The sequence below is a fragment of the Bubalus bubalis genome, chromosome 12 (genome assembly GCF_019923935.1).
Source record: "Bubalus bubalis isolate 160015118507 breed Murrah chromosome 12, NDDB_SH_1, whole genome shotgun sequence".
NCBI lineage: Eukaryota > Metazoa > Chordata > Mammalia > Artiodactyla > Bovidae > Bubalus > Bubalus bubalis.
The window spans coordinates 44228099-44243999 of record NC_059168.1 but is presented as its reverse complement, the minus strand read 5'-3'; the positions used below and the strand labels follow the sequence as shown (position 1 = coordinate 44243999).

The following is a 15901-nucleotide window of genomic DNA, read 5'->3' as shown; positions in this document are numbered from 1 at the left end:
CCAAAGTATTGGAGCTTCAGCTTCAGCGTCAGTACTTGCATTGAATATTCAGGGTTCATTTCCTTCAGGATTGACTTGTTTGAGCTCCTTGCTGTCCAAGGGACTCTGAAGAGTCTTCTCTAACGTGACAGCTCAAAGGCATCAATTTTTCAGCCCTCAGCCTTCTTTATGGTCCAGTTTCCCTGATAGTTCAGTTGGTAAAGAATCCACCTGCAATTCAGGAGACCCTGGTTCGATTCCTACGTGGGGAAGATCTGCTGGAGAAGGGATGGGCTACCCACTCCCAGTATTCTTGGGATTCCCTTGTGGCTCAGCTGGTAAAGAATCTGCCTGCAATGAGGGAGACCTGGGTTTGATCCCTGGGTTGGGAAGATGCCCTGGAGAAGGGAAAGGCTGCCCACTTCAGTATTCTGGCCTGGAGAATTCCACAGACTGTATAGTCCATGGGGTTGCAAAGAGTTGGACATGACTAAGTGATTTTCACTTTCACTTTTCTCACATATGTACATGACTACTAGAAAAAAGCCATAGCTTTGACTAAACTGACCTTTGTCAGCAAAGTGATGTCCCTGCTTTCTAATATGCTGTCTAGGTTTGCCATAATTCTTCTTCCAAGGAGTAAGCGTCTTTTAATTTCATGGCTACCGTCACCGTCTGTAGTGATTTTGGAGCCCAAGAAGATAAAGTCTGTCACTCTTTCCATTTTTTTCTCTCATCTATTTGCCATAAAGTGATTGGACCAGATGCCATGATCTCAGTTTTCTGAATGTTGAGCTTTGAGCCAACTTTTTCACTCTCCACTTTCACTTTCATCAAGAGGCTCTCTAGTTCCTCTTCTATTTCTGCCATAAGGGTGGTGTCATCTGCATATCTGAGGTTGTTGATATTTCTCCCAGCAGTCTTGATCCCAGCTTGTAATTCATCCAACTCAGCATTTCACTTGATGTCCTCTGCATATAAGTTAAATAAGCAGGGTGACCGTGTACAACCTTAATGTACTTCTTTCTCAGTTTTGAACCAGTCAGCTGTTTGATGTCCGATTCTAACTGTTGTTTCTTGATCTGCATACAGGTTTCTCAGAAGGCAGGTAAGGTGGTCTGGTATTACCACTCTTTAAGAGTTTTTCACATGTGTTGTGATCAACACAGTCAACAATTTAAGCATAGTCAATGAAGCAGATGTTTTTCTGGAATTCCCTTACTTTTTCTGTGATCCATTGAACTTTGGCAGTTTGACCTCTGGTTCCTCTGCCTTTTCTAAATCCAGCTTATACATCTGGAAGTTCTCAGTTCACCTACTGGTGGAGCCTAGCTTGAAGGATTTTGAGCACTACCTTGCTAGCATGTGTGATGAGCGCAATTGTGCTGTAGTTTGAGCATTCTTTGTCATTGCCTTTCTTTGGGATTGGAATGCAAACTAATCTTTTCCAGTCCTGTGGCCACTCCTGAGTTTTCCAAATTTGCTGTCATATTGAGTCCAGAACTTTCACAGCATCATCTTTTAGGATTTGAAATAGCTCATCTGTATTTCCGTCACCTGCAGTAGCTTTGTTCATCGTAATAGTTCTTAAGGCCCACTTGACTTCACATTCCAGGATGTCTGACTCTAGGTTAGTGATCACACCATTGTGGTTATCTGGGTCATTAAGATCTTTTTTTTCTATCAGTTCAGTTCAGTTGCTCAGTCGTGTCCAACTCATTGCAATCTCATAAACCGCAGCATGCCAAGCTTCCCTGTCCATCACCAACTGCTGAAGTCTACCCAAACCCATGTCCATTGAGTCGGTGATGCCATCCAGCCATCTCATGCTCTGTTGTCCCCTTCTCCTTCTGCCCTCAATCTTTCCCAGCATCAGGGAAAGATTTTTTTGTATAGTTCCGTGTATTCTTGCCAGCTCTTCTTAATACTGTATGCTTCTGTTAGATCCATACTGTGTCTGTCCTTTATTGTGCTCTACTTTGCATGAAATGTTCCCTTGATATCTCTAATTTTCTTGAAGAGATCTCTAGTCTTTCCCATTCTGTTGTTTTCCTCTGTTTCTTTGCATTAATCACTGAGGAAGGCTTTCTTATCTCTCCTTGCTTTTCTTTGGAACTCTGCATTCAGATGGGTATATCTTTCCTTTTCTCTGCTTTTCGCTTCTATTCTTTTCTCAGCTATTTGTAAGGCCTCCTCAAAACAGCGATTTTGCCTTGTTGCATTCTTTTTCTTGGGGATGGTTTTGATCACTGACTTGTTCAGTGTTATGAACCTCCATACATAGTTCTTCAGACACACTATCAGAACTAATCCCTTGAATCTGTCACTTTTTTTTTTTACTCGGTTTGTCGCTTCTACTGTATAATCGTAAGGGATTTGATTTTGGTCCTACCTGAAAGGCCTTTCAGGATTTGGAATAGCTCAACTGGAATTCTATCACCTCCACTAGCTTTGTTTGTAGTGATGCTTTCTAAGGCCCACTTGACTTCACATTCCAGGATGTCTGGCTCTAGGTCAGTGATCACACCATCGTGATTATCTGGGTTGTGAAGATCTTTTTTGTACAGTTCTTCTGTGTATTCTTGCCATCTCTTCTTAATATCTTCTGCTTCTGTTAGGTCCATACCATTTCTGTCCTTTATCGAGCCCATCTTTGCATGAAATGTTCCTTTGGTATCTCCTATTTTCTTGAAGAGATCTCTAGTTTTTCCCCTTCTGTTGTTTTCCTCTATTTCATTGCATTGATCGCTGAGGAAGGCTTTCTTATCTTTTCTTGCTACTCTTTGGAACTCTGCATTCAGATGTTTCTATCTTTCCTTTTCTCCTTTGCTTTTCGCTTCTCTTCTTTTCACAGCTATTTGTAAGTCTTCCCCAGACAGCCATTTTGCTTTTTTGCATTTCTTTTCCATGGGGATGGTCTCAATCCCTGTCTCTTGTACAATGTCACGAACCTCATTCCATAGCTCATCAGGCACTCTATCTATCTAGGCCCTTAAATCTATTTCTCACTTCCACTGTATAATCATAAGGGATTTGATTTAGGTCATACCTGAGTGGTCTAGTGGTTTTCCCAACTTTCTTCAATTTTAGTCTGAATTTGGCAATAAGGAGTTCATGGTCTGAGCCACAGTCAGCTCCTGGTCTTGTTTTTGTTGACTGTATAGAGCTTCTTCATCTTTGGCTGCAAAGAATATAATCAGTCTGATTTCGGTGTTGACCATCTGGTGATGTCCATGTGTAGAGTCTTCTCTTGTGTTGTTGGAAGAGGGTGTTTGTTATGATAGTGCATTTTCTTGGCAAAACTCTTATTATTCTTTGCCCTGCTTCATTCCGTATTCCAGGGCCAGATTTGCCTGTTACTTCAGGTGTGTCTTGACTTCCTACTTTTGCAGGCCAGTCCCCTATAATGAAAAGGACATCTTTTTTGGGAGTTAGTTCTAAAAGGTCTTGTAGGTCTTCATAGAACCGTTCAACTTCAGCTTCTTCAGCATTACTGGTTGGGGCATAGACTTGGAATACTGTGATGTTGAATGGTTTGCCTTGGAAATGAACAGAGATCATTCTGTCATTTTTGAGATTGCTTCCAAGTACTGCATTTTGGACTCTTTTGTTGACCATGATGGCTACTCCATTTCTTCTGAGGGATTCCTGCCCACAGTAGTAGATATAATGGTCATCTGAGTTAAATTCACCCATTCCAGTCCATTTGAGTTCGCTGATTCCTAGAATGTCGATGTTCACTCTTGCCATCTCTTGTTTGACCACTTCCAATTTGCCTTGATTCATAGACCTGACATTCCAGGTTCCTATGCAATATTGCTCTTTACAGCATCGGACCTTGCTTCTATCACCAGTCACATCCACAGCTGGGTATTCTTTTTGCTTTGGCTCCATCCCTTCATTCTTTCTGGAGTTATTTCTCCACTGATCTCCAGTAGCATATTGGGCACCTACTGACCTGGGGAGTTTCTCTTTCAGTATCCTATCATTTTGCCTTTTCATACTGTTCATGGGGTTCTCAAGGCAAGAATACTGAAGTGGTTTGCCATTCCCTTCTCCAGTGGACCACATTCTGTCATACCTCTCCACCATGACCCGCCCGTCTTGAGTTGCCCCACGGGCATGGCTTAGTTTCATTGAGTTAGAATAGAATAGATATTCTGATTATCTATTAGAATATCTAATCTGGTGGTAGAATTCCAGTTGAGCTATTCCAAATCCTGAAAGATGATGCTGTGAAAGTGCTGCACTCAATATGCCAGCAAATTTGGAAAACTCAGCAGTGGCCACAGGACTGAAAAAGGTCAGTTTTCATTCCAATCCCAAAGAAAGGCAATGCCAAAGAATGCTCAAACTACTGCACAATTGCACTCATCTCACACGCTAGTTAAGTAATGCTTAAAATTCTCCAACCCAGGCTTCAGCAATATGTGAACCGTGAACTTCCTGATGTTCAAGCTGGTTTTAGAAAAGGCAGAGGAACCAGAGATCAAATTGCCAACATCTGCTGGATCATGGAAAAAGCAAGAAAGTTCCAGAAAAACATCTATTTCTGCTTCATTGACTATGCCAAAGCCTTTGACTGTGTGGATCACAATAAACTGTGGAAAATTCTGAAAGAGATGGGAATACCAGACCGACCTGATCTGCCTCTTGAGAAATCTGTATGCAGGTCAGGAAGCAACAGTTAGAACTGGACATGGAACAACAGACTGGTTCCAAATAGGAAAAGGAGTTCGTCAAGGCTGTATATTGTCACCCTGTTTATTTATAAACTTGTATGCAGAGTACATCATGAGAAACGCTGGACTGGAAGAAACACAAGCTGGAATCAAGATTGCCAGGAGAAATATCAATAACCTCAGATATGCAGATGATACCACCCTTAAGGCAGAAAGTGAGGAGAAACTCAAAAGCCTCTTGATGAAGGTGAAAGTGGAGAGTGAAAAAGTTGGCTTAAAGCTCAACATTCAGAAAACGAAGATCATGGCTTCCGGTCCCATCACTTCATGGGAAACAGTGGAAACAATGTCAGACTTTATTTTTCTGGGCTCCAAAATCACTGCAGATGGTGACTGCAGCCATGAAATTAAAAGACGCTTACTCCTTGGAAGGAAAGTTATGACCAACCTAGATAGCATATTCAAAAGCAGAGACATTACTTTGCCAACATAGGTCCGTCTACTCAAGGCTATGGTTTTTCCTGTGGTCATGTATGGATGTGAGAGTTGGACTGTGAAGAAGGCTGAGCACTGAAGAATTGATGCTTTTGAAGTGTGGTGTTGGAGAAGACTCTTGGGAGTCCCTTGGACTGCAAGGAGATCCAACCAGTCCATTCTCAAGGAGATCAGCCCTGGGATTTCTTTGGAAGGAATGATGCTAAAGCTGAAACTCCAGTCCTTTGGCCACCTCATGCGAAGAGCTGACTCATTGGAAAAGACTCTGATGCTGGGAGGGATTGGGGGCAGGAGGAGAAGGGGACGACAGAGGATGAGATGGCTGGATGGCATCACCAACTCGATGGGCATGAGTCTGAGTGAACTCCGGGAGTTGGTGATGGACAGGGAGGCCTGGCGTGCTGCGATTCATGGGGTCGCAAAGAGTTGGACACGACTGAGGGACTGATCTGATCTGATCTGAAAGGCCTCGTGGTTTTTCCTTCTCCAATTTAAGTCTGAATTTTGCAATAACAAGCGTGTGATCTGAGCCACTTACATTAATCTGTTGTCTGTATAGACCACAATTTTGTTTATCCTTTTATCTGTTGAAGGACACTTGAGTTGTTTCTGCCTTTTGGCTATTGTGGGTAATGCTGCTGTGGACATGGGTGTGCAGATATCTATTTGAGATTTTGTTTTTAACTCTTGAATTTGTATCTATGAGTAGAATTGCTGGGTTGTAATCTGGGTTTAGCTTTAGATAAATTGCAAAGTGTTTTCCATAGTGGCTGCACCATTTTATATCTCCAGCAGCGGTGTAAGAGGATTTCAATTTCTATACGTGTTTTTTTGTGTGGTTTTTTTTTTTTTTAAATTATAGCTATCCTGGTGGTGGTTTTTTATTGTGGCTTTGATGTGCATTTTCCTGATTACTAATAATGTTGAACATCTTTTCATGGCTTATTGGTCATTTGTATATCTTCCTTAGTGCAGTAGCTACCTAAGCCCTTTGCTTTGGGCTTTTGAATTGAATATTTGTCTGTTATTGAGTTGTAGAAATACTTTATATATTTTGGATGTAATTTCCAAATGTTTTTTCTCATTCTATAAGTTGTCCTTTCACTTTTTTTTGGATCGTCAGTTGATGCAAAATGTTTTTAATTTTAATGAATCTCATTTTACCTGTTGTGTCTTACGTTTTTGGTGTTGTATCTAAGAGTACATTGCCAAATTTGAGCTAATGAGGATTTAACCCTATGTTTTCTTCTGAGAGTTTTATGGATTTTAGTTCTTAATGTTGACCCATTTTGAGTTAGTTTGTATACATGGTGTGAGGAAGAGGGTGCAGTTTCATTCTTTTGCACGTGGAAAATCAATTGTATCATCACCGTCTATTGAAGAGACTGTTTTCTTTCCATTGAATAGACTTGGCATGCTTGTCAGAAATTAATTATCCATAGTTTTATGGGTTTGTTTCTGAACTCTCAGTTTTGTTTAGTTGGTTATATGTCTCTCCTTAGATCAGTGGCATGTTGTTTTGATTGCTGTATTCTTGTAGTAAGTTTTGCATTGGGGAAGTGGTATGTCTTTCAGCTTTATTCTATTTCAAGAGTGTGTTTGGGGCCTCTTACAATACCATTGAATTTGAGGATTGACCCTTCTATTTCTTCAGAAAAGGCTGTTGGAATTCTCATGAGATTGCGCTGAATCTGTCGACTCCTTTGAGTGGTATTCACCCATTGGTTATATTAGGTCATCCTATTCATGAACACACCTTTCCATTTATTTAGGTCTTTAATTCCTTTCAGCAGTGTTTTAAATTTATCAGCATACAGGTTTTTTGCCTCCTTGGGTAACTTTACTCCCAGGTATTTGATTCTTTCATAAGCTTTTGTGACTGGAATTGCTTTATCAGTTCACTCTTCTGCTTGTTCAGCACAGCTGACTGTTGTGTGCTAATCTTGTGTCCTGCAGTGTTGCTGGATTAGCTTTTTAGCTATAGTAGTTTTCTTGTGAATTTTTGGGGGCTTTATATAGGATTGCATCATCTATAGATATTGGTAGTTTTGCTACTTCCTTTCAATTCAGTTTTTTTTGTTGTTGTAATTTCTTTTCTGTCTGAAATTGTTCTGATTAAAACTTCCAACTCAGCGTTGAATAGAAGCGCTGAAAGCCATTCCTGATCTTAAGGGGAAAGCCTTTATTTAATCTTTCATCCTTGAGTGTAGTGTTTGTATTGGTGTTGTTTAGTCGCTAAGTCATGTCTGACTCTTTTGTGACCCTATGGACTGTAGCCTGCCAGAAATCCCTCTGTCCATGGGATTTCCCAGGCAAGGATACTGTAGTGGGTTGCCATTTCTTTCTTCAGTGGATCTTCCCAACCCAGGTATTGAACTTGCATCTCCTGCTTGGCAGGCAGATTCTTTACCACTGGCACCACCTGGAAAGCCCTGAGCATGGTGTTAGCTGTAAGCTTTTCATTAATGACCTTTATCATGTTGAGGATATTCTTTGCTTTCTGAGAGAATCAGTTTTCTGAGAATTTTTTATCATGAATAAATGTTGGATTTAGTCACATACTGTTTTTCTTTTGATGGCACTTGACATGGTCTTGCAGTGTATTTCCTTTTTTCTTTTAATGTGATGTATTAGTTAACTCATTGTCTTGTATGAAATCAACCTTGCATTCCTGGGACAAAAATCCCTGTTGATTATGGTATATAATAGTTTTAATGTGTTCTTGGTTCATTTTACTGAGGAAAATTTGTGGAAAATTAGAGTTAAATTTTTTTTAGTAGACTTAGAACAGTTCTAGGCTCAGAGCAAAACTGTAATGAAGGTAGTTTTCCCACATTCGTCCTGCCTGCCCCAGTGTCAGCATTTCCCACAGAATAGAACACTTGTTACAGTTGATGAACTTACAATATTTTCATCCGAAGCCCATGGTTTACCTTAGGGCTCACTCTTGGTAGTGTACAGTCCTGGGTTTTGACAAATGTATAAGGACAGGTATTCATTGTTATTGTGTCATACATAGTAGCTTCGCTGCCCTAAAGATCCTCTGTGTTTTGCTGTTCATACCTTTTTCCCTGCAGGCCCAGGCTACCACTAATGTTTTTACTGTCTACGTAGTTTTGCCTTTTCCAAAATGTAATGTAGTTGGAATCCTAAAAATGTAGCCTTTTCAGATTGGTTTAAGTTTTCTTCTTGTCTCTTCATAGCTTCATTGCCATCTGAAACACCACCTGTTGTGACTCTGTTGTCCTGCCTAGATGGGATTCTTAGAAGCATTCAGTCAGAACCTCACTGATGTTCTGTTTGACTAGGTTGCTCCTCAGGCAAACTCATGCCCCCATTGTCTGAACCATGGTTCCTCTTGTTCTGAGGAGGCTTGTTAAGGAAACAACCATTATCATTAGAGTAGAACCAACCTATCTCGTGAAGGTCTAAACCCAGTTTACATTGAGTGCAGATGTAAATGCAGTTATGTTACTGAGTGAATGATCCAATGGTAGTTCTCTACAAGGATCAAGACATGACATCAGCAAGACATGACCAAAGGTGAGTTCTTTCAATGTTTGACTGCCTAAAGCCAGTACGGTAACTTTTCTGATAACCTCGGCTTAAAACTAAAAAGATGAAAAGGATTGGGAGAACCCACTTTCAGGGTCTTTAATCCTAGTGAAAATCTAGGTAAAATGAGTTTTTCCTGTTTGCTTCACTGGAATTTCACTCTCTACTCAGCTTGGTTTAAGATATACTTGTGTGATGCTCCGATAGGTGTACTGGACCTAACCGCCCATGGTGTACAGGGGAAGTGAGAGGCCCCGGGGGCCCTCCACTCGCTCTGCTTTTCATATCTGTTCCTGTACCAGACATGAGCCACACACACCCTACTGGGTGCTCTTCCTCAGCTGATCCTCAGACTCACTTTCCCCTGGCTGTCCTTTGACTAGGTTAGTGAGAATCTTGGTCATGAATTCATACATGTCTCTGATTCGATGACGAAGCATTGGCTTAAGAGAATCATAGTTACTGTGCCATTTATTTAACTTCATTGAATTTCTTCACTCTGACATGGAATGTACTGGGCAGAAACCATATCATATCAGTACCTACTGTTGCCTTTGTTTAAATTAAACAGACTCCTCAGGACTGCCCCAGTTGGAGAGTTGCATTCTGATTTTAGTCACTGGTTTTAGACCATAGCATGCATGGAGCGGACAAGGTAAAGTTGGAGAGCTAGGCAGATGCCATGTCATGCTAGTCTTTGGTGAGAAATAGGGATATTTTCAAAGTGTAATGGAAGACAAAAAAAGGATTTACAGTTGTAAATACACAGTGTCGTTTGTGTTATGTTTTGACAAATTAACTTTGAGAGGGAGACAGGAATAGCCATTTCAGTCATCCCACAGAGACGTGATAGCAGTCTTGGACTTTGACAGTAGCATTAGAGATGTAGAAAAACGTGAGTTGAGGTAACCCAGAAGGTAGAACTAACACATCTTGATCATTTGCACATAAGTTTAGAGCTCAGGAGAATCAAAGACACATATCTGAGAGTCAGGGTAGTCCTCGGTGAGATGGATTATGTCCCAGATGAGACACCCTGAGAGAGAAGAGGAGTTGGAGAGGAAATGACCACCATGGTAGAAATGAAGTGAGGAGAACCTGTGTTCGTTGAAGACATGAGAAGAGTGTTTCAGGAATATGGGTGCCATTCAGGAGTGTATTCTGTTCATAAAAGAAGAGAGTTCATAAAAAGGAGAAAATGGAAATACTTCATAGTAAACAGTGGAGCGGTGTTAAATTTTTGCAGTTCACCTGCCCCAGGTAACCACCTCTGCACATTAATCAGGTTTCTAGTCAAGTGTCCCCCTTCCCAAGACCTTCCCACACAAGCTTGTCTCTGTCCCATTGTATAAATTATGTGATGCCTTGTCTGTGCACCTCCACCCTCACCAGCTAAGGGAGGAGAAACTCCCAGCTAGATAGGCACTATTAGGGTGCCTGTGCTTTGTGGGACAAGTACTGATTGTAGCTTTGTCAAAATGAGGTGTTCTGTAGAGAACTGATGAGGTGCTGTAAGAGCATTCTGTCCTGCCTCCATGGAGATTACTGTCTGCTTGTCACCCTTCCTGAAGTGCAGGCTTCCTGCTTGAAGACAGACTTTGTTTACTGCCGATTCCCCAGCACTCAGAATGGTGCCTGGAGACTAGTAAGCACAGCAACATCTAACATCCATACTTTTTAGAAATAAAATCAGTAAATGAAAGCATTGCTTTTTTTACATAATACATTGATTTTTATTTTTCTGTGTCCTGTCATTTTCAAAATAAGGTGTTTGATGCTCTGTACTTTTATCATGTATATATGACATCATCTGGTGTGCTCCAGCATTCTAGACTTCAGAGACTGTAGACATAAAAGAACCAGGGTGTGGACTTGGATTATTACCAGGAGAATTAATACCAGGAGAGGCAGATTTTATTTCTGCCTCTCTAACTCCTTAAGTGTAAGATAATGGTCTGTGCAGAGGTCAGTAACGGGACCCGGAAGCCCCAGTGCCTCAGTGGCTCTGCAGAACTTTGTTACTCTTCCCGCATAAAGGTGTGCGTATGGCAGGAGCAGTGAGGTCTCTTTCTGGTGTACTTCTTCTCCGCCAGGAAAGCGGGCTCTGTCTGTTTACTTATCTGTAAAGTGAGAGGAAACCACACAGTTCCTAGGGTTTCTTGCTGATATATAAATTCTTAATTTCTGATGTCATCTTGTTTTTCTTAAATTTGTTTGTTGTTTCATGAGAATTAGATGTAGTTTCATGATTTAAAATATGTATGCATTTCTACAGGCAGTTTTTACCTTTTAAGTGCGAGGTTGCTTGTATGCTCAGTCTTGTCCAACTCTTTGTGACCCCATGAACTGTAGCCCACCAGCTCTTCTGTCCATGGGATTTTTTTCAGTCAAGAATACTGAGTGGGTGTTAACATTGTTACAACAGATTTTAGTTCTTGTGAAAAACATGCAAAATTTGAAATTTGAAGAATAAAATAATTCTTAAATTTTTTTTTTAGAAGTCAATGAAAGGATTCTATTTTGCAAAGCTGTATTACGAAGCTAAAGAATATGATCTTGCTAAAAAGTAAGTACCAAACTGTCAACTTGCCTTAAGTCTAAAACCAGGGCCTTTTCTTATGTTCTTCTTTGAAATGGATAAAAATGGGTGTTTTAGCAGTTCTTCCTAAGTATGTCCTGGAAATGAGGGATTCATCCCTCAGATTGATGGTGAGGACAAGAGTGGATTATGTGAAGATTGAGTCTAGAATGATGCTTTCTACATGCTTAACTGCTTGTCCTTACCTCAGGCAAGAAATCATCTGGCATTAAACTTTCTCTAGAGATTGTTCTGGGTTAGAATAAAAGGGAACCATGCTTACATCTTAATTTCTTTCTGGTTAGCAATCTGCTACTTTCATCAGCTAGAAAATAGCAGTGAGTACAAGCCTAAACCAATTCCTGGGTGGGAGAATAGCTTGTGTCAGAGATAACTTTAGTTGACTACTAGTGAGTGATCCTCCAAGGCCAAGAAGGTTGGTGATCTGATCTCCTGATTTTCAGTAGCTTAAAGCTGGAAATTAAGAGGAAGGTAGGCTATTGAAGGCATTGATGGGAAGATGAAAATTTTGTTAAGAAAATGTTAGCACCTTTATTGACCTAACAGCTGTAGTTCCTTACTTTATAAAATGACACTTTTTCCTTCAGTGTTGATCTTTGGTCTGATTCTTCCTGTGATAACGTGCACTGGGCCTAGAAGACGCTTGTTTATAATCAAGTCATCTGCATTTGGTGGTGTACTGAGTGACTCCTGTGCAGTCCCCTTAGATGTTATTGTTTAAAAGATGAACAGATTATCTTAGTGGTTGTTCGGGAATTAGTGCTCTTTAGTATTTTGCATTATGATAACTTAAAGATTTACTGTAATCACTTTGTAATTTCTCTGCAAAACTTTTTAGTGCTTTACCAAAGTGTAATAGAAAAAAAAGGTAACTTACATGTTCATTTCTTATGAGTGGGTAGCACTGAGGAAAACTTTTGGTGAATGTAGTGTTTAATGATAGAGTGAGTGTGTCCTTGACTTTGTGTGTGTGTGTATCTAGATGCTGTCGACTGTTTATGTGTGTGTATAGGTGCTCTTTACTGTGTGTTTGTGTCTAGGTGCTTTCAGCTCTGTGTGTGTGTATATATCTAGGTGCTGTCGACTGTGTGTGTAGGTGGTGCTATTGACTTTGTGTGTGTGTCTAGGTGCTATCAACTTTGTGCGTGTGTGTGTCTAGGTGCTATCAACTTTGTGCATGTGTGTGTATAGGTGCTATCGACTTTGTGTCTAGGTGCTGTCGACTGTGTGTGTGTGTGTGTGTGTGTGTGTGTCTAGGTGCTATCTGTTTCTTCCTATGGATGCTTCTGAATTGTCTGCATACTCTGCTCTAAGTAAATAGTGATGTTCAGCAGAAAACAGTAGAAATTATTTTAGTGGTTGCTTAGCGTAAGATATTCTCTCTGCATTTAAACACAGTTCTAAATGTGGTATTTTAAAGATTGTTTTTATATTATTATTTCTGAACAGATATATATCTACATATATTAATGTGCAAGAAAGGGATCCCAAAGCTCACAGATTTCTCGGTCTTCTTTACGAAGTGGAGGAAAACATAGAGAAAGCTGTTGAATGTTACAAGGTAAATAAACTGTGTAAGGTTAGAACATAACCACACTCATAATGTCCAGGTTAATTTATGTAGTAAATAATTCAGGTATGTTTTATGGATGTCTTGAAAACAAGCACTCATATCATCATACTATTAAGCAAAACAGCTTGAAACAGATTTTAAAATATTTGGCCCAAAGAGTGCTGTATTTTGTTATGGAGAGGTTAGCACTTGGAAAAGATTATTAATACTTGTAAATTTTAAGTTTACCATGGTGAGAAAAGCATGGTTCCTTTCCTCCCCTCCTTCCTTTTCTTTTTTGCATTTACCAAATAAAAAAATTTTTACTCATTTTCTAAAAACTTGCAGACAGTTTAATTTTAACAACTTTGAAATAACCTGTTGTCCTTTAGAAATAGAGTTTGTAATGGAGTACTTGTTAAGTTTTTAAATTTTGTGTATGAGTGTACAGACTTGAGGAATCCTACTAATTTCTTAATTGTTTTTGGTATCAGCGTTCAGTGGAATTAAACCCAACACAGAAAGATCTTGTGTTGAAGATTGCAGAATTGCTCTGTAAAAATGATGTTACTGATGGAAGAGCTAAATACTGGGTTGAACGAGCAGCTAAACTTTTTCCAGGAAGTCCTGCAATTTATAAACTAAAGGTAAAAAACTAAAGAAAACAAAGCATATAATAAAAGCAGTCAGAGAAAAAGACACAGCTATTGCTGGTACTTGGAATTTAAATGACTTAAGTAGTAAGCTGTAAACTGGTGTGTGTGGAGGTGAGGGGGCATCCTAGGGGAATAGACCTCTAGTTGTATGTAAGTCTGGGGGTGTGACATAAGAGCTGTGACCGTCGGCAGTAGCACTGCAGTGTGCGTGAGCAGAGTAGTTGTCGCTGTGGAGGTGATGGCCATTCCACAGTGTATGAGGCGTCACAGTGTGTTGTTTCACTAGCAACCAGTTTGCTTTCCAAGTGGCATCTCATCTACCTTCACAGTGATTACTGTTTTAGGGATTTTACTGTTCCTTAGCTATTAGTAGATGGTGGAGCTGAGAATTATTATAAATTGAGCTCTGTCTATTATAAAACTTTCACTTCATTGGGTGAAAATTACCCAGAAGGTGACAGTTTCAAAGAACCATTATATAAATTTGGGAAGGACTGTGTTACAGGATAGTGAGGTTTTCAAGCAAAAGTTAAAAGTTTCTCTAGTGTGTTATAGATGACTACTAAAAGTGATAGAAATGTGTTGCTAATGTATTAACTGGCTCTGCATGTTATTCTTTACTGAGTGAAATATAGTTTACTAGGAGACTTTTTGGAGAAAGACTTTCCAAAATGTGCTAGACAAACAGAATTTTAACTGTAATTTTAATTGTCTGTTGGTTCCCCCTGCCATGCAGCTTATTCAGTCTTGGTTCCCCAACCAGGGATTGAAACCAGGGCCCCTGCAGGAAGAGCACTGAGTCCTAACCACTGGACTTTCAGGAATTCTCATATATATTGTTTTTAAAAGGACCCCCATCCCTCATTTATAAATGTTTCCAATAGAATTTTTTTAATGTTTTTTATTGAAATAATTAGAGATTTTTCTCAGGAAGTTGGAGAGGTTGTACAGAAAGGTCCTGAGTGTGCTCCATCCAAACAGAAACACAGAATTTCCCCCAAAAGTAAATGGTTCAATGGTGGTTCCATCTTGGTGTGACTGTCGAACAGTCACCGCAGGGTTTGGCATGGGTGCAGTACACGTGTAGTCCTTGTTCCACCCGTCACGTGTAGACATGCGTATCCAGCACTGCATCACCATGGGGGTGTCTTTCACGCCTCCATTTCTGTGGTCACATCTACCTCTCCTTCCCATCATCCTTAGCTTCTGCCAACTGGTAATTTGTTCTCTGTCTTTATAATTTGTAACTAAAAAATGTCATATGATAGAAGCAGGCATCATGTGACCTTTTGCAGTTGGCTCTTCATTCTGCATGGTGCCCTTGAGACCTTTCAAGTTGTGTGTGTCAGGATAGGTTCCTTCCTTTTTGCCGAGTGGTATATACTCATACGGGTGTGTTCCACCAGTGAACCATTTACTTTGGGGGGAAATTCTGTGTTTCCAATTTTTAGCTATTACATATCAGGTATAAACAATTGTGTACAGATTTTTAAATAAAAAATGTCTTTAAAAGCCATGGAGATAAATACTAGTAACATTATTTTTTTTTTCTCCCTGTGATAAGCACCTGGGTTTTAAGTATTAATCCAAAATGTTGTTTCATAATGCAGATTTCTTTGCCTTATTAGTATCTTTGTTTTATGCCTCAAACATAATTTTTCACTGGTCATGACTTTCTTCATTGGCTACAAGAGTCCATTCCGTCTGGTGACAGTGATGTTATGGGCTATGTGTATAATGGGGAGAGGATTATTTTCTTGCAGTGTAACAAAAGTTTAATTGTTTGTGAAGCATCCTGATTTTCTTTAATGACTTTAAAAATACTGTTGTCTAAAACTAATAAATCTTATGTCAGATTTTTTTCCTGGAACTTTTGGACTAGAAATCCATGAAATTTGTAACTATTAAGCAGAGTAATTCTGTTTCTCCTAGAAGTTGAGACTTACTTAAAATAAATAGTTTTTTGGCACTTCTTTAATGAACAAAAATATCATTGATAGAAAGGCTTTCTTTGGGGTTTGAGAGTAGTTTTTGAAAAACATCTGTAATGGGGCTGATCTTTTACCTAATTTCAAACATGTAATTGATGTCTAGGGGTTCTTTGCAGTTACAGACCAGGTGTAAGTTTATGGAACTGGTCCAGGAGGAGACTGATGAGGATCGAGGTCCACTGGGCGGTGGGCGGGAGGAGAGTGCAGGAAGGGGAAGTGGAGCTTACAGGCCATGGCTTCCATTTTCTCCGTGGAGGATGAGTGGAGATCCTAAAGAGAGGGTCAGAGGAAAGAGGAGTACGAAGTAAACTCTTCAGGGAGTGGAGAAAATGAGTCTTTAGAAGTAAACTAGGACTTTTTTCTAGGCATTGCCAGTCTGGTGGTTTGAGATT

The 15901-nt window shown here is 39.9% G+C and overlaps 1 protein-coding gene across 5 annotated transcripts in view; it reads left to right on the top strand.

The window, feature by feature from the left end:
* Window positions 1-15901, top strand: part of RANBP2 (RAN binding protein 2) — a 65057-nt gene that overhangs the window by 9994 nt on the left and 39162 nt on the right. For all 5 annotated transcript variants that reach the window (XM_025261099.3, XM_044925950.2, XM_025261100.3 and 2 more), the window contains exons 2-4: window positions 11210-11277; window positions 12760-12871; window positions 13357-13509. In XM_025261099.3, the coding sequence (XP_025116884.3) occupies window positions 11210-11277; window positions 12760-12871; window positions 13357-13509 (333 nt within the window). The remainder of the gene's footprint in view (window positions 1-11209; window positions 11278-12759; window positions 12872-13356; window positions 13510-15901) is intronic.